The sequence below is a fragment of the Corvus kubaryi genome, unplaced genomic scaffold, assembly GCF_017639235.1.
Source record: "Corvus kubaryi isolate FWS band 111438036 unplaced genomic scaffold, C.kubaryi_AGA036_p1.0 124, whole genome shotgun sequence".
In the NCBI taxonomy this organism is placed as follows: domain Eukaryota; kingdom Metazoa; phylum Chordata; class Aves; order Passeriformes; family Corvidae; genus Corvus; species Corvus kubaryi.
The window spans coordinates 2,757,859-2,781,803 of record NW_024580659.1 but is presented as its reverse complement, the minus strand read 5'-3'; the positions used below and the strand labels follow the sequence as shown (position 1 = coordinate 2,781,803).

At 55.5% G+C, this 23,945-nt stretch overlaps 1 protein-coding gene across 3 annotated transcripts; it reads left to right on the top strand.

The window, feature by feature from the left end:
- Nucleotides 1-93: 93 nt before the first annotated feature.
- On the top strand, nucleotides 94-23,437 carry TWF2 (twinfilin actin binding protein 2). 3 transcript variants are annotated; one of them, XM_042019767.1, is made up of 12 exons: nucleotides 134-201; nucleotides 6,240-6,690; nucleotides 9,526-9,603; nucleotides 13,415-13,593; nucleotides 14,887-14,982; nucleotides 15,734-15,838; nucleotides 17,032-17,046; nucleotides 19,572-19,751; nucleotides 20,957-21,082; nucleotides 21,176-21,326; nucleotides 21,730-21,851; nucleotides 22,018-23,437. In XM_042019767.1, exons 2-12 carry the CDS (start codon nucleotides 6,579-6,581, stop codon nucleotides 22,183-22,185), a joined length of 1,332 nt encoding a protein of 443 aa, XP_041875701.1. In that variant the 5' UTR covers nucleotides 134-201; nucleotides 6,240-6,578; the 3' UTR covers nucleotides 22,186-23,437. The 3 variants fall into 3 exon arrangements, with proteins under 3 accessions (XP_041875693.1, XP_041875701.1, XP_041875685.1); XM_042019759.1 differs by lacking the exons at nucleotides 6,240-6,690; nucleotides 17,032-17,046; nucleotides 19,572-19,751 and having other exon boundaries at nucleotides 94-201; XM_042019751.1 differs by lacking the exons at nucleotides 134-201; nucleotides 17,032-17,046; nucleotides 19,572-19,751 and having other exon boundaries at nucleotides 6,245-6,690.
- The last annotated feature ends 508 nt before the right edge of the window (nucleotides 23,438-23,945 follow it).

The following is a 23,945-nucleotide window of genomic DNA, read 5'->3' as shown; positions in this document are numbered from 1 at the left end:
ACTCGCCCGACATGGCGAGGCAGGTGCGGCTCCTCCCGGCCCCGCCGCGGTCCCGCCCCGGGGCGGCGCGGAGCGGAGCGGCCCCGCGCTCCGGAACGGGCGGTGCTGCCTGCCCAGCCGTTTCCTGCCCGGGACGCGGCGGAGCGGAGCGGAGCCGAGCGGAGCCGAGCGGAGCCATGACTCACCAGACCGGCATCCACGGTGAGCGGCGCCCGCCGAGCGCTCGTGTCCCCCCGCCCCATCCCGAGGGCTGCCCCCGGTGCTCGGCCCCCGCCCCGGGCTGGGCTGCCCCGCTGCGCCCCCCGCCATCGGCACCCCCGGGGCCGCGCCCCGCGCATTCCCGGCCCCGCCGCGGCGGGCTGCGGGCGGTGTCGCGACAGCGGCGGCGATGGGGGCGATAGGATGAAGCTTCCCGAAAGAGCCGGCAGGTTTCCTGCGAGTAGCGGGGGAGGGGGACACTGAGTCAGGCTCGGAGCGTTTGGGTGCCGGGAGGAGGTGCGGGAGGGGGTCTGGCCCCGGGTGCCGCCGGTGCGGGGCTCTCCCGCATCCTTTGTCTGGGCTGATGCTCAACACCCGCCGCGACGTGCTCGGACAGATGTGTCACGCACATCTGCCTGGCCGTAGCCCCGGCCACCGCTCCCTTGCCTACGGGGATGCTCGGCCCCAGCTGCCCCCCAGCCCAGGGGAGCTGCGGAGAGCCCGAGGAAATTCCTGCTTCCCGATTTCTCCGCCCGCTCCCCGCAGGACCCAGCCAGCACCCCGACACGATGGCTTTTGCATTTCTGAGTGTGCTTGGTGCATGACTAACTGTGTGTCCTCACGGTATTTCCCTCCTGCCCCCCGCCTTGCCAGCTCAATTAGCAATATTAATCAGGAGTAGAGGTGCTGCATAATTTATGTAACCGAATCAATATGCGAGCAGGGATGTGAGAGTAGCTGCCCCTGGAGCCCTGCTCTGTGCGGTCGAGTGTGAATGCAGCCCCGCAGCGTGTCCCGGGAGGGGAGCTGGGACATCAGCTCCCTCTGGTTAGCACCTTTGTGCCAGGGTGGGAATTTGTGCCTGCTGGTCCTTCATGGCATGAGCATCCTTGTTCCTTGAGCATGGTCGAGAACATCCTTCCCCTCCAGTTGCTTCTGGAGGGGCTATAGCTGAGAAGTGGCCAGCAATGATGCTTAGATGTTTCTCGTGCTTTTGCTCAGGAGAGCTGGTGGTTGATGGCTTTTGGGTTCAGGTTTATTGCTTCTGGCTTAAGCTGAGATCCTGAAGTTCAGGCTCTAATTAAATCTTCCTTGTTTTGTAAAAATATAACAATAATTTAAAAAGTTAAAAATCAGCAGGATGGACCCCAGCACCCACCCCAGCACCTGCAGAGCTGCCCGTGGGGTTTGGGCAGGCAGGGCCTGTTGCACTGTGTGCCCCAGGAGGCTGCTGCCTGTTGCTCACTGGCCATGCCCAGCTGCTCCTGTGCTGCTGGTGCTGTCCTTCCTGGCACCCTGTGGCTGGTGGGGAGGGAGATGAGCCAGCTCAGCTCTCTCTGAGAGCACTGACCTTCGCTGACCTTGGTTGCCCACTGCTTGGCAAACTGTGGCCAGTGCTGGGAGTCACCGTGGGGCACTGGTGGCCGTAGGACGTGACGTGCCCTGTCAGCGGGAAAGGGGAAGGGACTCGGCTTCCCCCAGCGAGCTGTGGTGGTGCAGGGTGGGGATGGACCTCATGACTCTGCCCTGGCAGCAGATCCCTGAGCTGGGGGTGGTGTAAAAACCTCCCTGTGCTCATGGAAAACAGCTTTTGTTGGGTGCTCTTGCTGTTGCAGCATCTTAGACACCTCTGGGCTCTCTCTCCGTGCCCTGTTGCGCCGTCTCTCTTCCGGGAAGCTGCTGTTTCCTCTCTGAAGGCAAATCTGCCCTTCCAACACCTGCGAGGCACAACTGGGGTGCTCCAGGCTTTAAGGGAACTCCCCCGAGATGGGTTTGGGATATTTCAGTCTGCCCCACCCCGTCACAGTGATCGCATTATTCTGTTTGCTCAGCAAAGAGCAGATTCCATATCGAATGAGGAACAGCAATCCCACTGCTACTTTCATCGCCTCTGCTGAGGCACTGAGGTCTGTTGTTTGCTGAGGAGGAGGGATTTTCCACCTCTTCCTGGTTTCTGGGGCCTTTGTGAGCACCCAGTGTTTTCTGGTTTTTTCATTCCCATTTCTCCTGTATTTTCAGGAAGACATCTGCTCCCGGGGGAATTATGATCGGATTCCGTGGCTGGCTTAGGGGAGGTTGCAGACAAGCTGGCGAGGGATTTTGCTTGACACTCTGCTAGGTCTGTGTGAGAGCAGGGTGACGTGGTGGTGGGGAACCCCCGGAGCAGCCCCTGCTGTGACACTCCCACGTCATCCCAGCTTTGGTGGAGGGGAAGAAATGGCAATGAGAGCTGCAGGTTCAGGGAGTGCAATCAGACTGGAGCCTTTCATGCAGGGGCAAGAGGCTAATTATTATTTTTTTGGGTATCCCAGGCAGCTCTCTTGAAGGTGCTGGCGAGAAAACCAGGCTGCCATGGAGACTGCCAGGCTGGGGAGGCGGTTGGAAGCTATCAAAGGGTGCTGTGGGCTTTATGGGGCTGGAAACCTGCTTTTTAGCTACAGCTGGGAGTGTAGTGTTTTTGCAGTCCCTGTTTTGCTCTGAGTGGCATTAGATTGGAACAGCATTTGCTGCCTGAGCTTAGAACCTTGGGAAGGCGATGCTGAACCAGGGCTTTGATGCTGATGGGAGGTCATCTGCTTTCAGTTGCTTCTGGGATCTCTTTCAAGACCACTGGGTAGAAAGAAAAAGTCTCTTAGAAGGTATTTTTTTTCAACCCAAAAATAGAATTTGGTACCTGCTCTTTCTGGGGGAGGTGGCAAGATCTGGGGATGGGGGAGGACCTTTGCTCCCATCCACAGCTGAACTGCCACTTTGCCCCAGGTCTGGATCTTGCTTTGGGAGAGCATCTGGTAGGAATGGATGTTTGCTTCAGGAGAAGCATAACCATGATGCACATGGGCAGGAATACTGTCAGATGGATAAAAAAAGAGCAGAGAGGTGGGACCCAGGAGCTGCTGGGTCTGCAAAAGTCTTCTTGGAAAGCAGGTGGCTTCCCAGCTCTTCAGTGAGAAGAAAGAAGGACCTTCTGTGCCCATCCACCACATCCTCAGCCCCTCTGCTCTGGCTGTGCTGGCAGGCAGCACTGGCTCCTGAGGCGCCTAGATGCACAAATTTGGAGGCAGCTTTGGAATGCTGGAGGCACCCCCTAACCAGGGACGTGTCACAAGGTGCCATCAGCGAAGGAGGAGAAGGAGAAGGGATGGCTGGTCCATGGCCCCTGTTATTCATGGGGAACAGAGGGCACAGGGCTGCTGCAAGGATATTTTTGAGGAGCCAGACCCAGGCTCTTTTCTGGTGCAACCTTGGACGTTGATGCCCACTTCAGGGAATGGCCCATATCCAAGTGGATGGCAGGTCAGGATGGCCAGAGGGGCAGCATGGGTGGAACACCAGATAAATGCCCTGAGATGTCAAACCCCTTGAAGTCAAGCACCTGAAGTGGTGGGATACAGGAAGTCCTTTGGAAGGTGCGCAGTGAGAGACGAAATGCAATGAGATCATGGCCAGGGTGTGTCCCTGGGTGCCTGCTCCCTCCAATGCACGAACCAGTGCTCTGCTGGTGGCCTTACTGGGCACAGAAAAGGAACAGCAGCCAGCAGCTTCTGCAGGCAAGGAAGGACCATGTGTGCTGCACCACCACTTTGCCCCAGGATCCAGCTGATGCTGCCTGCAGGGTGAGTGCTGCCTGCCCTGGAGCGAGGGAAGGGACAAATAACTCCAATCCAAGGTGACCAAGTGCAGACAAGACAGGTCCTGGGCACACGTGGCAAATCAGGTATTCAGAAGCAAATGTCTGATGTCAGGCAGGTGGCTGAAAGTCTCTGGGCAGGACTTGCACTAAGGACCAGGAGCTGTCCATGTGAAATCCTGGAGGAATACAGTCTAGCCCCAAAGAAAATTGGGAGAAAAGCTTTGCTTGTCTCCTCTCTTGCTCCCCTTCCCTCCCCCCACCCCGCTCCCTTCTTTCTATTTTCTTCTGACATCTGTAGCTTTTTTCCTCAGAAAAGATTCCCTGCAAGGACATATTTATTTTTTCCATGGTGAGAAATAAAATCCTCTTACTGCTTAAACTGGCCATCCGTGTCCATCAGCAGAAAAGCTCTCTGCAGCAAGTGTGTTGAGCAGGCACTGTGTAAAGGAGTTACACTGGGATAGGCTAAAAGGAAGGAATTTTAGCAGCAGCAAAAGCTATTTTGTGCCTGTTGCAGTTATGTCCTTTCTTGGATGCCCAGATCAGGAGCAGGGCAGAGCTGTCTGGGCAGGGAAAGTGTGGGTAATGCAGGTATAACCATGTTTTATTCATCAGCATCTTGACTTCTGTCTGGCCAAGCATCATCCCTGGAACTTGGACAAGTTTTGCCTGGGTTTGTGGCCGGATTTTTGGCTGAGTTTCCCCGTTGCATCCCAGGCACGCTGTGCCCCGGACAGTGAAAGGGAAGCAGCCACTTGCAGTCGAATCGAGTTGAAGATTACGTCCAGGGAATGAAAGATTGATGGCCGGAGGCTCGGGTTTCCCGTCGGGAGGGCAAGGTGACTCGATGTATTGAGAGAGGCATCTGTTTCAGGGAGCATTTATTATTGATCCGGGAGCTGGGCACTGTGTGGGGGCGATTGGGAAGGGTCAAACACGCAAAAACCTGTTGCTGCCCCAACAGGTGGGCGAGAGGCTGGAGGAGGGGACATGGGGGGGTGACGCTGTGGCTGTTGCCTCCATCCCCGTCCCCGCGGTGCTTCCCCGGGGATTGCACAGGCGCCTCCGCTGGCACCCGGGCATCCCCAGGGAGAGAGTGGCCGTTGCTGTGGCTACGGCTGTCATCGCTGCCTCTCTCCCCCTCCGGGCTCCTTGCAAGCTAATTGGGGCTGTAAACAGCAGAAAAAGGCTCAGTTTGGGAACAGCGGTGGTACCTGCAAGCAGCATCGTTCAGCAGCTTAAGACAAGCGCGATGCTTCGAGCCCGGCACTGAAATCTCCTGGGGACTGACCCAAACGGGCACATCCCAGCACAGGGCAGTGCCTGTTCTGGCTACAAGCAGCACGTCTATCAGTAGGTGCAAAGATCTGGCTGCCCTGAGCTGAGGGCTTCAGGCTTTGGTCTGTGCCTGCTCAGTGCTGCCAGAGGGGAGGCAGCGTCCTGGCCTCCCCCGACCAGCTCCAGTTCTCCTCTGGCAGTTTGCCTGCAGGGTCAGGGCCATCTGAAGGCCACTGCTGGGCAACCATCACCTCCCTGCCACACTGTGAGCTGCCCAGCCTGGGTGCCCCAGTGCCATCAGCTGGCTGTGCTCAGCCCTCCATCTCAAATGGGTGGCAGGTGCCACTGGGCTGGAAGGTTATGTGGGGCAAGGGGGCCTGGGACATGCTGTTATCAGGCTGCTAAGTGCAGGTGGCTCGTGAATGGGGGACAACTCATCTGCAGCCTACAAACAAGTGGGAGAGGGAGGTGCTGCACGACTCGGTGGCTGAAGGCGATTCTGGGCTGAGGAGGCACGGGGGGGTGTGTGTGCCCACCAGGTCTGCCAGGAGGGTCGACAGCAAGGCTGCCTTGTAGAAAGGCCAGAAGGTTCCTCAGATGCCACTGAGCTCCTGCTGCCTCAAAGCAGCAACATTCCGAGCAGCAGCATCCATTTTTCAGGGCAGGGATAGAGACATGGTGTTCTTCCCAGGGTTTGGTCACCCTCATAATGAGATTTCCCAAACACCAAGGTGGGTCTTGATGTTTCTGGCTGCAAAACCAGTACAAGCTGTTCATAATTTTTCTCCTCTTCCCTGGGCCGACCAGCTGTGGTTCCTTTGGGCTCCTGCACATCGTGCCCTCTGGCACAAGTGCTGTCTGTGCTGTGCCTTGCTTCTTGCACGATGCTGAGGCTGGGTGTGCTGTTCGTGCTGTGCCTGCAGCCTTGTCAGCACCAGATAACATGGTCATGCTCTTGTTCGTGCCTTCACAAATGACTTTGCCTGCAGCAACGTGAAGTGACTAACCTGGACTTGGCTTGTGACACACCTCTCTTCTCTGGAGCTGCTGGACCCTGCCCTGTGTCTGGTCCTATCTCCAGTTATGGTACTTTGCTTCCTATTGAGTTTCATCCTATTTCTTTTTTTCCCAGCCCATTTCTCCAGTCTCCTGAGAGAACGGTGAATTTTTCTCTGGTGCACACTTGCATCTCCTCTAGCTTCCCACCTTACAGCTGCAGGAAGCACTACTGCAGCTGCCAGAAGTGTTCATGGAAATGTGGATAAACCTGGACCCACCACAGGTGCCCAGGACACCTTGCTTGAGCCCACCTCTGGTACCTCCCTGAGTGAGTTATCCACGTGGTTTTGTGTCCATGCCATGGAGGTTCACCACCACCAGGTTCCCAAGCTGGCTTTTGACACTTGGAGACACGTAGAAGCTGAGCTGAGACCCCTGAAGCCCACAGGTCTGTGGCTCTGCTGGAGGAAGCATGAGGGATCTCATGTATCTTGGCCTCAGTAGATCCACACTGGCTGTAGCCCAGCTTGGATTTGTTTCTGGATTATTTGTTCCAGGATTTTCCAGGAACCCATGTCTAGAGGGTGAGTTGAAGTGTGGGTCTGTTGCTCCTCCCTTTCCCTTGGTTTTTATGGTTTCCCCACATATGGGTTTTTCAGCCCTTGAGTTGTGTCCTGGAGACTCCCTGGCAGGGGATGCCATGAGGTGCCATCTCCAGGGTGAGGTCTCCTCTGGCTTTTCTTCCAGAGCTGACTGTGGACTTCTCCATTAATATTTCAGGCACGCGAGCCATCTCGTCAAGTCTGTTGTGCCAATTAAGTCGTAATCATGCAGTAATGAAGCAGTTGCTGAGCTCGTGCTCAAACCTTCCCTGGTTTATTCCTCTCCCTCCTCACTGGCTCTTGGCTCTGCGTTGTGAGAGCAGAAGAGGACGTTGAAGACACTCTGGTGTTTTTATTTAAATGAAAATTGCTTTAAAAAATATATATATATTTCAGCAGAATTAAATCTTGCAAGCCCCCTCTGAGGTTTTTTTGAAAGCTTTGCTGCTGTCTTCTCTGGAAATAGTCTCCCTCCTTGGCAGACCTTGTGGTATTTCCTGTGGTGCGCTCGGCTTCTCCGGCAGCATCCAGGCTTTTCCTCATCCCCTTCAACCCCTCGGTACCTACACAGATCCCAGTGCTTGGCTGTCACTTGTCAACCACTCAACTACCGGCTGTTGATCCAGTTCTTCAGGGCACTCCTCGCACTTCCAAGTGGGCTACAGGGTTGCATTTGCCCAGACTCCTGATTTTCCAGACCCCCTGCCTGCCCTTGGGTTCTGGGAAGGATGGGGTCGGACTGGAGGGATTTGTAAGCTGGTTAGTGCTGCAGAGCTTTCCTATTTCTTCCCTGAAGCTGATGCTATAGAAACATCCAAGAACCATGTTATTCTCTCCCAGTTTTGCAGTGTAATAGGAATTGGTGAAACTTCATGCTTGTTAGGAGCTTTTGTCTCCTGCACGAGGTTTCCTGGGTGTATCAGTGTCTCTTTCTCTCTTGCTCTTCCCGCCTTGTGTGTGTGCAATAACCACAGATGCTGCCGGAAGGAAACAGCCGCTCTCAGCGGGGAAAGGGGCTAAAAATATCGGAATATCCTTGGCTGGGCACAGCAGGAGCAGGGTAAGCTCCCGGCTGGCACTGGGAGAGGGTGAAGTTCTGCTTTGGGAACTGGGAGAGCTACATGCCTTGATGCTGATGGAGGGAGCATGCTTGTGATGGGGTTACACCAGCAAACCTTCTGTTGTGTCCCCTAAAATGCCATTAAGGAGTGATGCGCCTTTGCTGGGGTGTCTGTGTGCCCATTCCTACAGGGTCCTGTCGGGATGGCATCTTTGGGTTTGTATGGGAGTTGCTGCCTGCAGGGAGCCAGCCTTGGGAGCTCTTCCTCGTGTGTGCCTCTTCTCTCCGTGGGAGGGGAAGCCACCCAGACCTCTGATCAGGGCACACTTTGAGCTGGTGGAGCAGACGTATCGCAGAGATGTCACTTGTGGGGGACAGGCAGGAGTTCCCTGGGAGCTCCCCAGGGATTCCTTCTCCCTTGGGGCTGGGGGAGCTTCGGCCGTGCCCCGGCCCAGGGTGTGCCTCCAGGGGACTGAGGGCACCGCTGAGTGACAGTCAGTGGCCGCCCATGTCCCTTGGACAGGTGCCAGGTGGCATCCACGCTCTTCCTGGGACTGTGCCGAGGGTGGCACCCAGCGCTGGAGGGTCTGCAGGGAATGGATACAGCCCTTGTAGGGATGCCTTCCTTTGCCAAGTGCCTTAGCTGTGGATGCTCTCGGGCTCCAGGTTCTTTCCTGCTGCTGGCTGTTCTGGCACAGCAAAGCACCAGGAATGGGGGGGCTGCTGATGGAGATTCCTAGCATGGATCCTGGTGTGGGCTGAGGGGCGTCTGCCCAGGTCTCTGATCTTTGCAACACCAGTTTCTTGAGTATTCTTAACAAGCACAACAGCTTTGAGCTCACAGGGCCTCCTTTGCTGCACGGCCGCATCCAGGAAAGGGCTCATGTGTGTAACCAAGGGGGCTTTAGGGGGAGCCAGGCAGGGAGTTGATCCTTGTCAGGGGGGTTGGCCCCTCCGAGCCCCTTCTCCTGGGCTTTGCCTTCGCACGGAGCATGTTGTGGGTGGGACAGGGAGCTCTGTGCCAGTGATGCTTCCAGGGTGGGCAGATGAAGCCTCCAGTGCTGGCTGTGGGCTGCTCCTTCAACATCCAGTGCCTCCAGTTGCCTCCTGGTAGGATGCTGAAGTGCTCAGGGAACAGGGTGGCGATAAACACTCCCCAAAACACTTCCCAAAAGCCTTCTGCAATCTAAGCCCTGCTGGCTCTGGAGCAAAAACCCTGGGGCTGTTGCCTTTCCCTTCCCCACGGGCTCAGCTTCAAACCAGCATCTCCAGTTTGGAGTTGTGCTGGTTCCCAGCTGCTCGGGAGCAGCGTCCCGCCGTGTGTCACAAGCCCAGGACATCACAGCCTGTCAGGACATCTTCCAGCCACCCCGGCTATGCCAACCCTGCCGCTCTGTAAAGCAAATCAGCTTGTCACTTGAGCTCTCCCTGCCTGCACTGGCCAAGCCATCATCTAAATTTGGGTGATTATGTTCACCCAGGCCAAGTATCAAGTTCTCTGGATCACATGTGCTCCCAGCTGCTATTTAACTCTGATGCCTCAGGGAGACACAGCACTTCTCTCCCAGCTTTTCGGGTTTTGTATTATTGTTATTTTTTATTATCTTTTTTTTTTTGGCACCAGAGATTTAATTTTTTTTTTTTTTAAATTCTAAATTTCTATCCTGCCAAATTGGTCCCCTTTCTGGTCAGTCACTGAGCAACCCAGCACCTGCTTTGATTGCTAAATCTGATCACGATGTTTTTGGTTCTTTCAGCCACCACAGAATTAAGGGACTTTTTTGCCAAAGCCCGAAATGGTTCAGTTCGGCTCATCAAGGTCATCATTGAGGATGGTAAGTCCCATTTTTAAGTGCTTTGATTTACACTCTGTCTATTCTCTGTTTCCTCTCCTCCTTTCTTTTTCACCACTGCGGTGCCAGCTTGTGTTTTTGGAAACCTCAAGGAAAATGCTGTTGGGGCTTCTGGGCATGTGGCAACCCAGACTTGAAATACAAGCCCAAAATTTGGGTGTGCTGGTGAGCAGCTCTTGGAGCCCCAGGGCAGCTCCAGTGGGTAGCAGTGACTTTGCCAGCAGAGCAATACCAGCGTGGGATCGGTGCTCTGTGGGGGCTTTTGCTGCTGCTGTGTGATATTTTATTATGGGATCCCTGTGACAGGCTACTGCAGGGACCCTGGGACCTTTGTTGGGGGTGATGCCCAAGCATGTTCTTCCTTGGATGTGTCATCCCACACCTGGCAAAGAGATGCTCAGGACAGGGGGGTGCTCTGTGGCTCAGGGCCCAGCACAGGGCCGCAGTGGCATCCTGTGAGGAATGCCACACTCTGAGACCTATCCCATCCCGTGGGGCTGCCCCTAGCCCAGGATACAGGCTGGCACCAACCTTGCCCGTGTTTGTCCCATGGAACAGTGCTTTTGGGTGGCCTCTGCATCTGCCAAGCAAGTGAGCAGAGCACAGCACTGATTGAAGGTCCCAGCAGGCGGGGAGCTGCCCTGGTGTAGGTTTTCCATCACCTCGGCCTCATACAATTGCATATGAATGACTTGTTTCTCACAGCAGTGGGGATATTACTGCCCTGCCAAGCTGCTGTCACCACCTCCCTTGGGTGGGCCACCAGTGCAAACACTGAGGTGGATGTGGTCATAAGGAACCCACCTGACTTTTGGAGAGGCCATGACATCCTGCTCGGAAGAGCAGTGTGGCTTGAAATACATGGGACACATCAGTGGAGCTGCAGCAGGGCCCAGCAGTGTTGGCTTTGTCCTTGGCAAGGTCCCCATCGTTGGGGGATGAAACATCCACATTGTTTCTTTGGAGTGTCTTTGACAACAATTTTGTGCTGGCAGCTTCTTTTGCTGTTAAAAAGTGGGAATCAGGTTTGTAGGTTTGTGTTAGGATCAGTCGTGCATGTCCCTAAGCCTGGACTTGGGATGCTTAGGGCTTGTGCCACTGGTTTTGGGTTGTGCCTGCTGATGCCAGCGAGGGAGACTTTTTATCCCCAGTGGAAAACATTTCCTGCCATCTCTGCTCTGGCTGAATGGGATTTATTTATCTGTCCAATGTGTCATCAGCAGCAGGGCCACCACTTTTCTGTCACACAGGGGACATCAGCCTGCTGGTACCCAGCAGAGAAGGACCTTTGGGCAATAATGAGTGGCCAGGCAGATGTCACAGCCAGACAGAAGGATGCTCACCCTGGAAGGGAGGTGTCCAGAGCTGGCTGGGGAGGACATGCCAGCTGCCCTGCCTGAACAGGGGATGTGGAACAGGAGCCTCCCTCTCTGCTGGATGGCTTGCAGCACCTTGTGCCCTATGGGGAAATTGTCTTGGGGCATTTTGGAGCAGGTGACAGCGAGTAAAAGGAGAGGAAGGTGGTACAAGGAGCTTTATGGCAGATGCTCTGTGTCCAGGCATCCCCAAAACCACCGTTGTGACTGAGCGACACTTTGGGAGCAATTTGAGATCATTTTGCCTTTGGAGAGCTACTGGGAAGAGCTGAGATTGGAGGGAGGAGGGGAGCAGGATGTGCCCCAAGGCTCAGCAGCAGTTTCCTGGCACGAGAGCGGCTTTTGGTCCAGTGTGCTTTTAGATGATGCTCTGTTCCTCACTGTCAGCAGGATTTGGGGCAAGATTGGCTTTGTGGACTTCCCTCTTGGATGCATTTCTTTACTCACAGGTGATGCTGTGCACTGAGTTTTGCAGATTGGCACCCACCAGAGAGCTGCAGCAGGGCTGCCTTGCAGAGGCATTTCAGAGCAAGGCAGGGAGTGCTGGGGGCACCTCGAGGGCCAGAAACACTCCCAGCTCTGCTTTTCCAGCAGCAGCTCCTGGTACAAACAGAGCCTGATATAGCCAGTGCTGTATAACTCTGCTGAAGGGCGTCTGCTCTGAGTTTCCCTTTTTTAACGCTTCCCAAGGAAGAAGATTTGTCCCTGAATGGATTGAACAGACCTGCAAAGAGCTCAGGGGAAAGTTAAAGGCTGCCAGCTCCTGGCAGCACGGCTGGGGTCCGGCTGAGTCACAGCCCGGTAATAGCCTGGGGTGACTCAGCACTGATGGCTTTGTGCGAGAGGTGTTGGTTTGTTTTGCAGACAGAGATGCCCTCGAGATGCCAGTGGGGTTGGCCCTGCGAAATTCCTGCAGTTTCTTCAGGATCTCAGGCCTTTGTGATGCACAAATCCATTCACAGGGCTTTGTGTTTGTTTTAGGGGTACATTGAGGTCTTTAGCTTCTCTTTCTCGAAACAGGTAGTTTTGCCAAAGGTAAAGTATTTCCAGCACCTTGTTCTCTGCTGTCCTTGTTACTGAACCAGCAACTTGTGCCACCCGTGCACAAATGACTGGATTCAGTAATGGTGGCAGATGCCAGGGCAGCGCTGGGCAGGGGAGGGCTACGCTGCTGTCACAGGGAATGTCCTGCCTGGGTCAGAACAAGGGGTGAGAGCAATTCCTCCCAAACCCTTCATTCCTCAACTGTTTTCTTTAAAAGCTTTCCTGCCGTGGGATTTGGAGCTGCTGACATGAATGGGTTGGGAGGGAGAGAGCTGTGCTCCAGCCAAGGGGCTCTCTGGCTCCCAGTGGGCAGCAGGGCTGTGGGCAGAGGTCCTGGCAGGGCACGTGCCAGGCCAAGCATGCCCTCAAGTGCCAATTGTCCAAGGCCCCAGCACCTTTTGCTTTGGCACCTCCAGATTTTCCTACATCTTGTTGTGAGTCCCGTATTCTCCCCCCAGACCTTTCTGCATCTACAAATAGAATAAAAATACAGGCTGTTTTCCAGCAACCTATGCTGGTATTGCCAGCACCACCACTTTTCCACCCAGCCATCCCAAAGCTTGGTGTGACACTTTGCCAGGGTGTGGATTCATGTCTGTAGGATGCCTGCACCAGTGTTTAAATCCCAGCTGAGCAGTGCCCCGCTCACAGGGCTCCCAGTCCCACTGCCCCTTGTGTAGCAGCTGAAAATAATACCTTGAGATGTGTGTGAAATACACAGGTTGCTTCCAGAGGCTGCAGCTCTCCTGGCAGCATGGTCCTCCTCCAGGCTGGGGACTGTGGGACATCTCTGGTGCCCACAGACACAGGCTCTGGGTATCAGCTCTGATTTTGACCCCTGTGAGGTTACAGGGAACCCAGTGAGAGCAGCTTTGGCTCATCATCCTGGATTTTGCTGAGACCATTACTTTCTCAGCACCCAAAATGTTGGTGGTTGTTCATGTCCCTGGTGAGGTGTTCTAGTGCCCCTAGAGCTTGTCCAGGTGGGATGGAGGAGGTCTTGTGTTCCCCTGTGAGCAAAGAGGGATGGTTGGGGACTGCAGAGCTGGAGGGAGCAGAGTGGAAGGAGGCCTTGGGTGGTCACAAGGGAGGAGACCTTGCTGGTGAGGAACACAGGAGGGGAGGAGATGGTTAACAGGAGGCTGGCAGAAAACCAGCCCTCCACAGCAGCCACAGCCCCACAGCCTCTCCTGGGGTGCCATCCCTGGGGGTGTACACTCCTGCATGTGATTCGAGGTCATAATTTGTTCTTCTGCAATACAGCATCGTTGTTGGTGGTGGAGCTGCAGTGAACCCTTAGTGAGCTGCCACCTGGTCCTGCAAGGTGAGCCTTGCCTTCGTCTAACCCCACCTTTCCTGTCTTCTCCTTGCAGAGCAGCTCGTGCTGGGAGCCCACAAAGAGCTGTCCCGGCGCTGGGACGCCGACTACGACGCCTTGGTGCTGCCCTTGCTGGACGAGCAGCAGCCCTGCTACGTCCTGTACCGCCTGGACAGCCAGAACGCCCAGGGCTACGAGTGGCTCTTCATCTCCTGGTCCCCTGACAGCTCCCCGGTGAGCTCCTGCCCCTGGCACCCAGCCTGGGCACAGGGACATGCAGGGGGGAGGAGGTACTGGCCAAGGGGACTTTGCTCTGGGGCTGGGCAGCAGCATTCACACCCTCGGTGTGAGCCTCGGTCACTGTGCCTGGGTTGAGAAATGGAGACTGCTGTGGGGATGGGGAATTTTAAGACACAGAGAGATACACTGGGACTATGTCTCTGTCCTCTTTGCAGTGCTGCAGTGAGGAGGTGGGGGGGCTGGGATGTAGAGCGGGGAATGGTGTGGACCATGGGACCAGGATGGAGACATCCCACCATGGCTCTGACCATTGCTTCGAAGAAGAGCTGGCACTGACTGATTTGGCTCCAGCCTGGCCCTGCTCTGCTTGAGGCTGATGCAGAGTGGCTGCCAGCCCTTCTCCAGGCCTGGCTCCTAAATCAGCTGTTGGAGAGTGGGCACAAAAGGGCTGGCTGGATGGGAAGCAGGTTTAGAGGATGTCAGTGGCACAGCTTGGAAAATGCCATCCTGTTGAGCATGTCACTGTAACAGGCCTGAGATTTACTGATGTATTAACCCGTGTGCTTGTCTTCTATATACATATTTATGTGTGTATATATATGTACATACATGTGTGTGTATGTATAGGTGTATATATATATATAATTCTATATATATTTGGTATATATTTTGTATGATCTATAGGCTAGATAGATTTACTGCCACGTTAATACATGCACTGGTCACATATATAAAAATATGTATACAGGTGATACATATGTAGTTTTATATGCATGTATGTATTTGTGCATGTGTACATGTACATATGCACATGGATGTATAATAATATCTGTCTTAAATATGTATATCTTTCAACAAACCACAGAGGCTCTCACTGCAGGAGCACAGTGTGCCCAGGAGCACTTGCCAAAGCTCTTCCCTGCATTTTGCAGAATGATGCAATAGAAGTGCCAAAGGCAAAAGTCACTTTTAAGTGGCTCTGGTGGTATTTGTGCCTCCTCTAACCCAGGTGTGGGTGGGAAATGGTGCTCTGGAGCTCAGGGATTGGAAGCAAAGCATGGAATAAACTGTTGGATTGTGGGCAGCACTTGGCAAGGCTGCAGCCCCGGAAATAGTGCTGGTGGGTTTTCCCAGCTGCTCCCTACCTAGGGATGCTGCCATTAGAAATCAGCGAGCTAGAAACTAGGTGGGTGCTCCCAGGAGAGGCTGAGGTGTGTAGAGCCTGTGGTGGGATGGTGACTGTGAGACTGAGCACCCGTGACAGCACTGCCACCCCTGTCCTGGCAGGTCCGGCTGAAGATGCTGTACGCTGCCACCAGAGCCACTGTGAAGAAGGAGTTTGGCGGGGGGCACATAAAGGACGAGATGTTTGGCACAGTGAAGGTACAGTGGTGGGTCCTGGGCAGCCTTTTGGGTCTGACCCTGAGCTTCAGCAGCCTGCCTGGAGCTCAGCATGGGGGTGGTGGGATGTGGGATGCTGGTTTTTGGTGGAGGAACAGCAGGGTGTTGGTCCTCCACACTGCTCCCTGGGTGGCCACTTTCTCCTGCCTGCGTGGCTGCGGTCTGTGACAGAGAGCGTGGAAGAGGTGGGAGGAAGGCTGTAAGATGTGGAGTTTTACTCTGAGTGGGAGAAGTGCCAGGTGGTGGCAGTGTCACTCCAGCAGCGAGAGCTACCTCCACGCCGGGGTTATCCCTGTCTTGGATGGAGGTTTCTCCTTCTCTTCCATGGGCAGAGGGAGCTGCACAGCCAGGGCCTCCTGGACATCAGTCCTGCTGGGACTGATGGTGCTGGTGGAAGCCAGGGAGCATTCTTGCTCTTCTCCAGGGTTCCTCTGCTGCTCCTGGGCTATGGGCTCTGCCTTTCCCTCTTACTTCCATGCTCGTGTGCTTCATGAAACAGCCAGAGGAGCCCACTGCCACAGCCATGGGTGACTGGGGAGGGGCAGGGTGGTCAGAACAGACAAACCGAGCGTGGGATTTGCATGGAGGCATCCAAGAGCCTTGAGGTTGATCCTCCTGGTCAGGAGGGTGCCCGAGACTCACTGGGTTGCTCAGGCTGACCTCAAGGCTGGGGGTACATCCAGCCCTGCAGCGATGGCCACCCGTGACACTCGCCCTGTGCCTCTGTCTGCAGGAGGACGTGTCCCTGAGTGGTTACCAGAAGCACGTGTCCTCCTGCTCTGCCCCGGCCCCGCTGACCGCAGCTGAGCAGGAGCTCCAGCAGATCCGCATCAACGAGGTGGGTGTCCAGCAGAGGTGGGTGTCCAGCAGAGGTGGGTGTCCAGCAGCCCTGGGAGAGGAGCTTGAGACCCTCTGGGCACAAAGAGATGAAGAACGCAGGGAGTGAGCATTCAGCTGAAAGGGATAGCTCATTTTTACTTCGCTCTCTGCCATTTAAACTATTCCTGCACTTCTCAAGGTGGATGAGCACCCTCACAGTCAAATTAGGACATTTACACTATTCTCTTTTTTTCCCCTTGCTTGGACATGAGCTCAGGACTGCGTTCTGCAGACAGTCAGAAGATGGTTTGGGGCTGAAGGCAGGTCTCTGACCTGTGGGTATTGGAGCAAAAGCCAGAGCTGAGTTTGAAGATATGGAAGGCAGGAAGAATTCAGGCTTATCTTTGGGGTGCAGCAGCATCCTCTCCCATACACTTCCTTTATGGCTTTAAATATGAGGGATGCTGTCCCAAGAAATACAGATCTTAGCCTAAATTTGGGGGCTTATGTGCTGGAAAAGATGTTGAAGTGACACAGGGTAGGGCTGGGGGCACACAAGGCTGTGACACCCTTGTTCCCTGGTGGCCTTTCACAGCACTCATGCCAGCCTCTGTGGTGCTGTGACACACTGAGGCAGAAAAGGGGGTGGGCTCACTGTGTGGGAAGACCACCTGGAAGCAGTATTTTTTTGGGATGGGGGGATTTCCCTTAGATACATGGAACACCTTCCTCTCTAGAGGAGCATCCCTCTTTTCCACCTGTGCTGAGGCTGTGGTGCTCATGGATGGATCAGGATATGTGTGGGAGATGTGAAGCCAATCAGCCTCGTGGCATTAATTAATGGCACAGATGAGGCAGGAGGTTTCTACCTGTCAAAGCAGGTCTGCAGGTGAAAAAGTTGAGGGACATTTGGGAGATGCCACCAAGGGGTGGTCTCCACCAGATGGGTCTTAGTGGAGTTATCCCAGCTCCCAGCCTGGAGGGCCTGGGCAGAATTTGTTCTGGTGGATCCAAGGAGATGCCCATGCTTGGAGAAGAGAGAGGTGCTGATGGTGGTTCTGTGGCTTGTTTGGCACCTTGGGACATCTGGACTCGATGATCCTTGAGGGTCCCTTTTGACTCAGCTGATTCTGTGATCTGTGCCACCATCACCTTGTCTGGCCAGTGCTGCAGGATTAAGTGGTTTTGGGGGGCTTTTAGGGTGTCTTACAGGGTCGTGTGGCCCAGGTAAGTGGTGCTTGTGATACTTGTTGATCTGCCCCGTTCTGCTTCCCTCCCACCCTCGCCTTTGTGAGATGCAGCAGCTGGCTGGAGGTGCTGCTGCTGTCTGGTTTGTTGGGGGTTATTTTAAGGGTACATGGTCCCCTGTGTCAGCCCAGGCCAGAGGGGAGAGTCACTGACATTTAGAAAGAGATGAAGATGGATATATTTTTTCCTGTGGATTTAAAGGTGGGAAGCAGCCAAGTGCTGGGTGTGCTAAGGGGTCTCTGTGTTGGTGTTGCAGCTGCTCAGCCTTGGACATGGAGCAGGAGGCAGTGGGAGCTATGATTTGGGTGCTTGGTGCTGTTCTGGCCTCCCCAGCGTGGGAAATCTCAGGACTTCCATTAAATGCAGTTTTGAGAGAGTTTCTGGAGCCCCACAAAGCAGAGGGCTGTGATCAAGGAGGGTGTGTGGGAGCAGCTCACAACCTGTGGCACCCTGCTCAGTACAGTGATGCCTCCAGCCTTGTTCATTGCCTGCAGCTTGCAGGGTCCCTTGCACAGGCTGGGGGGGCCTGCAATGTGCTTGCACATGACAGCTGAGTTTGGGGGAGCAGATCCAGTGCGTGGGAACAAGTGGTGAGGGCCAGCAGTGACCTGGGAATCGGCCCTGGGGCAAGCCCTGACCTCAGCACTGCTGTGTGTCTGCCCAGGCCCCTGCAAGGTCCAGGACCATGTGCATCCCCCTGTGTTCAGCCAATCCCTTAGGGTTTCAAAGGTGACACAAGGGACATGGTTTCTTTAAAAGCCACTGTCCCACAAGTGTTTTGCTGTGCCCCTCGCCTGGAGCTGCTGCTGGGGCCCACTCCCCTCCCCTCTCATGCTGTTGACTCACAACCTTCCAAGACACCATTTGTCTTGGAATCTACTACAGATTTGTAGCCTTCAACCCCACACATGGCTGTGTTTCTGGTCAGGCAGAAGCTGCCTGGGATCCTCCCCAGCCACCAGATGAGTGCAGAGAGGGGATGGGAAGAGAAGGGCAGCAACATGGCCCAAAGGGACAGGTGAGAACTGCAGGGCAGCAGCTTCAGGGCCAGCAGAACAGCCTTTGGCACTGAGCAAGGAAGGACTCAGGTTTGCACATCCCCCAGGGAGCTGCCCAGCCTTTTGGTTTTAGGCTGCATGAGGCAAGCTTTCCCTGTGGTTTGAGGATTGGATGGACAGAGGTGATGTTGTGAGTCAACCCCCTTTTTGATAGCTGGGTGGGAGCTCACGGAAATTTGCCACCTGCTTTATGTATATATATTTTTTTAATAGCTGGAAAATGCCAGCTTTACTGAGCTGATAGTTGTCAGCAGACCGTGGGCTAAGAAACAGCTTTGAATTTGGCATTGAGCTCAACACCCACGACTGGGGAGTCTTTGTAGAAGCGTTGCAGGTTCAGAAGCACAGGCAGGGGGGAGCTGGGCATATCCCACTGGAGGGCCCTTGGGGAAGAGGAAGGCAGCCTTGGAGCTGGGGGAGGAGGCAGGGGAACTGAGAGGAGCCAAAGGTGGGGGTGTCCTTCACAGCTGCCCCGCAGTGTTGGTGGGTAGAGCAGAGGCCTCCCCAGAACCCTCCCATGAGGATTTTGCTGTGAGACAGAGAAATGCTCCTTAGGCAGGGTCAGCACCATGCCAGGAGGGAAAACGAGGGGGAGAAAACCTAACCTAAAGAAAAGGAGATAAAATAACCTCCCAGGGAAGCCTGCTGCTGGCAAGGTTGGGAGGCTGGGATGTAGCACATGCTCAGCTGTCCCAGGCACTGCTCCCAGGCTGTGCCCTGGGGAGTGTTTCAGACAGCTGGTTTTTAATGCTTTTGAAAAGGCAAGGAGTAGAAAATACAGAGGTATAAGGGACAAATTCCCATCTCTTGGTGTTTTTGGACTTCAGTGTGCTTTGTGTCAGAGCTAAGGTCTCTACGTAACTCTGTTGGTCTCCTTGCCTTTATGGGAGAGAAAGCTGGGGCTCTGGAGGTGTTGGCTGTGGTAATGTCCTTGTGCTGCACCTCTCCACAGGGTGGGACCAGGTGATCCTGTGTGTGTCCTGAATCCCTGGGTGCTTGCCCTCAGTTCCTTGCTGGTGCCTCGGCACCCTGGGGGATGGTAGGACAGCAGAGCTGGAGGTCAGCTGGACTTTGTGCGCACCTGAGCAATATTTCCCTTTCCCAAGAGCTGCACATTAACACCCTGCTCATCCTCCAGGATGCTTAGCATGGATAGAAGCTTGGGCATGTTTTTCCTCCCACACCTTCTGTATATGCTCCTTGGTGGAGGATAGTCCAAAAGCTATTGCTGCGAGTGCTGGAACTCCTCCAGACCCTGAGTTGGGGCCACCCTGGCTGGGGAGCCAGGAGGAGATGGGGCAGGGATGGGCTCTGCACAGGGATGTTGGTGGAGACCCTGCATGCCCGGGCTCGGGGCTGCCCAGGCTCTCCCTCCTGCTCCTCCCCAGCACTGGCATCTCCTGTGTTGCTTTTTGCTGCTCTCCCTGCCCACATCACCGGGATCAGCCTCCCCTGTCCTCCAGCAGAGAGGTGGCACAGCTCCCTCCTCCTGGCATATCTGTGTGTCCCCAACCCCTTCTCCTGTCACACGAGACCCTGCTGTCCCTGCGCCGGGTGCCATTGACAGTGTGTCTCCTCTCCCCACGCTCGCAGGATTCCTGTTCCCAAGACTCGAGCACTGAGATGGTAGGCTGCTCTGCCCGCTTGATGCCCGGTTTTTCCTTCTTCTGGCAGTGTTTTCCTGCATGCTCTGCTCCGGGCATCTGGCTCCATCATCCCCCCAGAGTGTGGGTGCTGCGTGGGGCTGCTGTAACAAAGGGCAGCCTGTAACGAGACCCACTTTGGTGCTGCCGAGTGGTTTTGAGATGTCAGCTCCAACTCTTGTGTTTCTCTTGGCATGCCTTGACTTCTCTTCCTTTTCTCTGTCAGGGGGAGGGAAGTGAAGAAAGTAAAAAAACCGTAAAGGTTGGCCTCTATCCAAAATCCCAAAACTGATCCCAAAGGAAAGGAACCCATGCTCGTTGCAGAGCACCTGGGATAGTGTTGCTGGAGTGTTTCCCTGGGAGGGGGTCTTGAGGTGGGAGGGGCTCCTCTGCCATCGGGGTGACACCGTCTCCCTGTATTCTGTGGCAGATGGTGGGGGGCTGTTGCTGCTGCCCATCGCTGGTAGAGTACCCCGACCCCGAGGAGGTATGGTGTGCCCGCCGTGTGCTGCCCCTTCCCCCCAGTCCCATCAGGGACCCCCGCTGCGGCTGGATGGAGGCACCTGGAACGATGTGATGTCTCTGCCATCTCTTTCTCTCCCCTCTTTGAAGTGGGGTTCAGTCTCCTGGACTAGGGGGTTTGCTCGAGATACAGCCGGTGGCCTCTGCCTTGTAGGGGTTGTGGGGAAAAGAGCAGCTGGGATCTTTCAGAGGTGTGGATCTCCAATCCCCAACTCCAGCACTGGAGGGAATGCCTGTCTGCTGCAGTTAAACCCACTGAGGAGGGTGGGGTGCCCAGCTGAGTGCTGTGATTTCAGGGCTTCCCGTCCCCCACAGGTTGCAGTTGGAGATGATCGGTGAGGACACGTGCCAGCGTTGGTCACAGCATCCCTGCCAGTGACTCGCTGGGAAATGTTTCAAGCTGGTCTTTGCTGAGAGTGAAGCAGGGGGTGTGGGGGTGCATGGCTGGGGCTGGGTGATGTCCTGGAGAGGTGGGATGGTGACAAGCACCACCATCCTGAGGCTGGCTGACTCTCGGTGGTTTAATGCTGTGGTCCCTGTGAGACAGGAGACAGACAGCTCCTTGGATGAGAAGCCTTTAGCTGCAGAACCAGCTGGATTTCCTGTTTCTCCCTTCCCCACCCTTTGCCACTGTGTCCTGACGCTCGAGGTGATCTCCATCCCCAGGTGAAGACGGAGATCAGCGTGGAGAGCAAGCACCAGACGCTGCAGGGCCTGGCCTTCCCCCTGCAGCTGGATGCCCAGCAAGCCATCCAGGCTCTCAAGCAGAAGAAAATCAACTACATCCAGCTGGTAGGTCCCTCACATGGCTTCTGTGTGCCCCACTCCCCACCTCCTGCTGCTGTCTCTCACTCCCATCTGCTCTCTGTCCCCTGTGTCCATCAGAAGCTGGATCTAGAGCGGGAGACCATCGATCTGGTGCACACGAGCCCCACGGAGATCGCTGACCTGCCCAAGAGGATCCCCCAGGACTCTGCTCGCTACCACTTCTTCCTGTACAAGCACTCACATGAGGGAGACTACCTGGAGTCTGTTGGTGAGAGCCTCGGCACTGGGAAAGGCTGGTTCAAGCCTGTGCCAGTCCCTGTTTTCCCTGGACCACTGGTCTCATGGGGAGCAAGCAGGGATGGGGATAGGGATGGTGCATCAGGGAGCCTTGAGTCAGTTCCCTCCCGTGGTGGGTGCTGGCAAGTCCTTGGGTGCCATGTGCAGTGCAGGTCTCTGGGTGCTGCCACAGAGGATTTGTGTGGGCAGTTTGGTTTCCTCTGGTGTTGCAGGAGTACCATGGGAGACTTGGGAGCGGTGATGGATGGCATGGCTCACCCTCTGTTGCTGGATGTTATCTGGGATTCTTGGGGCTGGAAAAGTCGGGAGCAGGGTGGGATGCAGCTGGTGCTCCCTGGCCATGGGCCTGGGCAAGCCCTGCTCTCTTCTTGCAGTCTTTATCTACTCCATGCCTGGGTACAAGTGCAGCATCAAGGAGCGCATGCTCTACTCCAGCTGCAAGAGCCGGTTGCTGGACACTGTGGAGCAGGAGTTTTGCCTGGAGATAGCCAAGAAGGTGAGTGTGACCCCCCCTAGAGGTGATGGAGCTGGGCATTGCCAAAGGACTGTGCTGCAGCCTTGGTACAGCCCCTCTGGTGAGCTTGGGGGAAGTTGGGTGCCCAAAGGTGGGTGTCAAATCCCAAGGGAGCCGCTAAGCCCCCGTTCCCCGTTGCTGGGCGCAGATCGAGATCGACGACGGAGCGGAGCTGACGGCTGAGTTCCTGTACGAGGAGGTGCACCCCAAGCAGCACGCCTTCAAGCAGGCCTTCGCCAAGCCCAAGGGGCCCGTGGGCAAGCGGGGACAGAAGCGGCTGATCAAGGGGCCGGGCGAGAATGGCGAGGACAGTTAGATCCCGCAGGGCCGGCGGCGAACGGACACCATCCCTGCGGCGCTTCCCGCCTTCCTCTCCGCTGACCTGGGGATCTTTCCCTCCATCTCAGCCTTTTTTTTTTTTTTTTCCTTTTTTTTTCCTATTTCATTCCTTTTTTTTAAACATCTGGATGGCTTGTTGCACCCGGGGGCAGAGCGATGGGGAGGGTTCAGGGTTGTTGGTGTTTCTTTTCCTGTGTCCTTGTGCAAGCCCCGGGGCTGCAGGAGGAGGATGGGAGCAGCAGAGCCATGGCCCCAGCCTTGCTCCTGTCCCCCTCAGGGTCACAGCCACTGCTCTCGGTGTCCCCTGGGTGACTGAAGGACGCGCTCACCTGAAAGCTGCTCTATGCAAAGGGAAGGGGGTAGCGTTGGGGAATCCTGTTTGAAAAGAGAAAATGTTTCTTCCCCTGCTCCCCCAGCCTCCAGACTTTGTTCCCCTGTCCCGCTCTTGGTGTGCACAGCCCCTCTGCCCCAGGCCTGGAGCGATCCCGCACCCCTTCAGGGTGTGGGCAGGACCCCCTGTGGGGTGGGCTTTGCTTCCTGTGGGATGGGAGTTTCTCCCTGTGGAGAGCCAGGCAGCAGGAGGTGGAAGTTCCCCACTGAGTCCTGAGCTCAGCCTGGACCTGGAGAAAGGTCACTCTGCCTTTGGGTGATGTTTGCATCCCCTTTTTGAACTGCCCCAGTAAGGTTTTCCCCCTCAAAAAGAGCTGTTACAGCCCTGACTCAGCCCTATCCCTGTTCAGGATGGGAGCTGAGGGGTTCCTGAGCCCTGGTCCCCAACTCCCCATTCCCCAGCCCCCCACCATTACCTTACCCCCCAGGTTCTCAGCTGGGTCTCTGGTCTGGGGCAGCCCCATGTCTCAATCACATGGGCTACCCTAAATCCTTGTGTGGGGGAGCATGACAGCCCCTGTGTGCCCCCGGGGATGTCCCCAGCCACCAAGGACCATCGTCAGCTCCATGGTCTGAGCTTGGCACTGTGATTTGGGCTGCACTGGGGGCTTGGGGGGGGAGCACCTTGCTGCTGGGTACCAGCGAGGGCTCGAGAGCCACCTGCCTCCCTGAGAGGGTGGAAAAGGGGTCAGTGAAACTGCCCTCTGCTGTCCAGCTGTGGCGGTGAACGTGCCGATGTTGCCTTGGCCTCGGCGGAGTCAGGGGGTTGAAGCTGGGGGGAGCAGAGCACACTGTACTGAACGCTGTATTTTCTAAAGAATAAAGTATTTTTAAAACAGTCTGATGCTCTTTGGAGACCCCCTGGGTTCCCCGTGTTTGGGCATTTAGCAGCTGTGGATTCCAGAGCTGCAAAGCAAATTGCTTGGACATGGTGAGCCAGGAGCCAGCAACTCTCACAGCCCGCCTGCCCTGGCTCAGTCCAGCCCTCACCACCTTGAAGGACATCCACACTGCAATCCAGGGGTCTGGCACAACCGTTTAATGCCTGGCAGAGATTTTTGCACTCCAGCAATGCCCAGAGCTAGAGCTGGCTGCAGGAGGCAGCATCCCTGCTCAGCCCAGCTTTCTTTGTTTTAATTGCTGGTGACGATTTTGCAAGGTTGCAAAGCTGCTTCTGGGGCTGTTCTCTTGCCTGGAGTGAATTCCTGCCTGGCCATGGGATGGGAAAGCAGAAGGATGCAGAGCCAAGAGAAGAATCAGGAACGCAATGGGGTCTGCCTGCATCCCAGGCTCCCAATCCTCCCACTCCTCATCCAGGTCAGGGCATTGCTGTGTCTCAGCTTTACC

Bases quoted from the DNA above. Each gene is read 5' to 3' on its own strand.
- TWF2 (XM_042019767.1), top strand. From the start codon at position 6,579: ATGAGGGATCTCATGTATCTTGGCCTCAGTAGATCCACACTGGCTGTA. The intron at 21,083-21,175 runs GTAGGTCCCTCA...TGTGTCCATCAG, and splicing joins AAATCAACTACATCCAGCTG to AAGCTGGATCTAGAGCGGGA. The intron at 21,327-21,729 runs GTGAGAGCCTCG...CTCTTCTTGCAG, and splicing joins AGACTACCTGGAGTCTGTTG to TCTTTATCTACTCCATGCCT.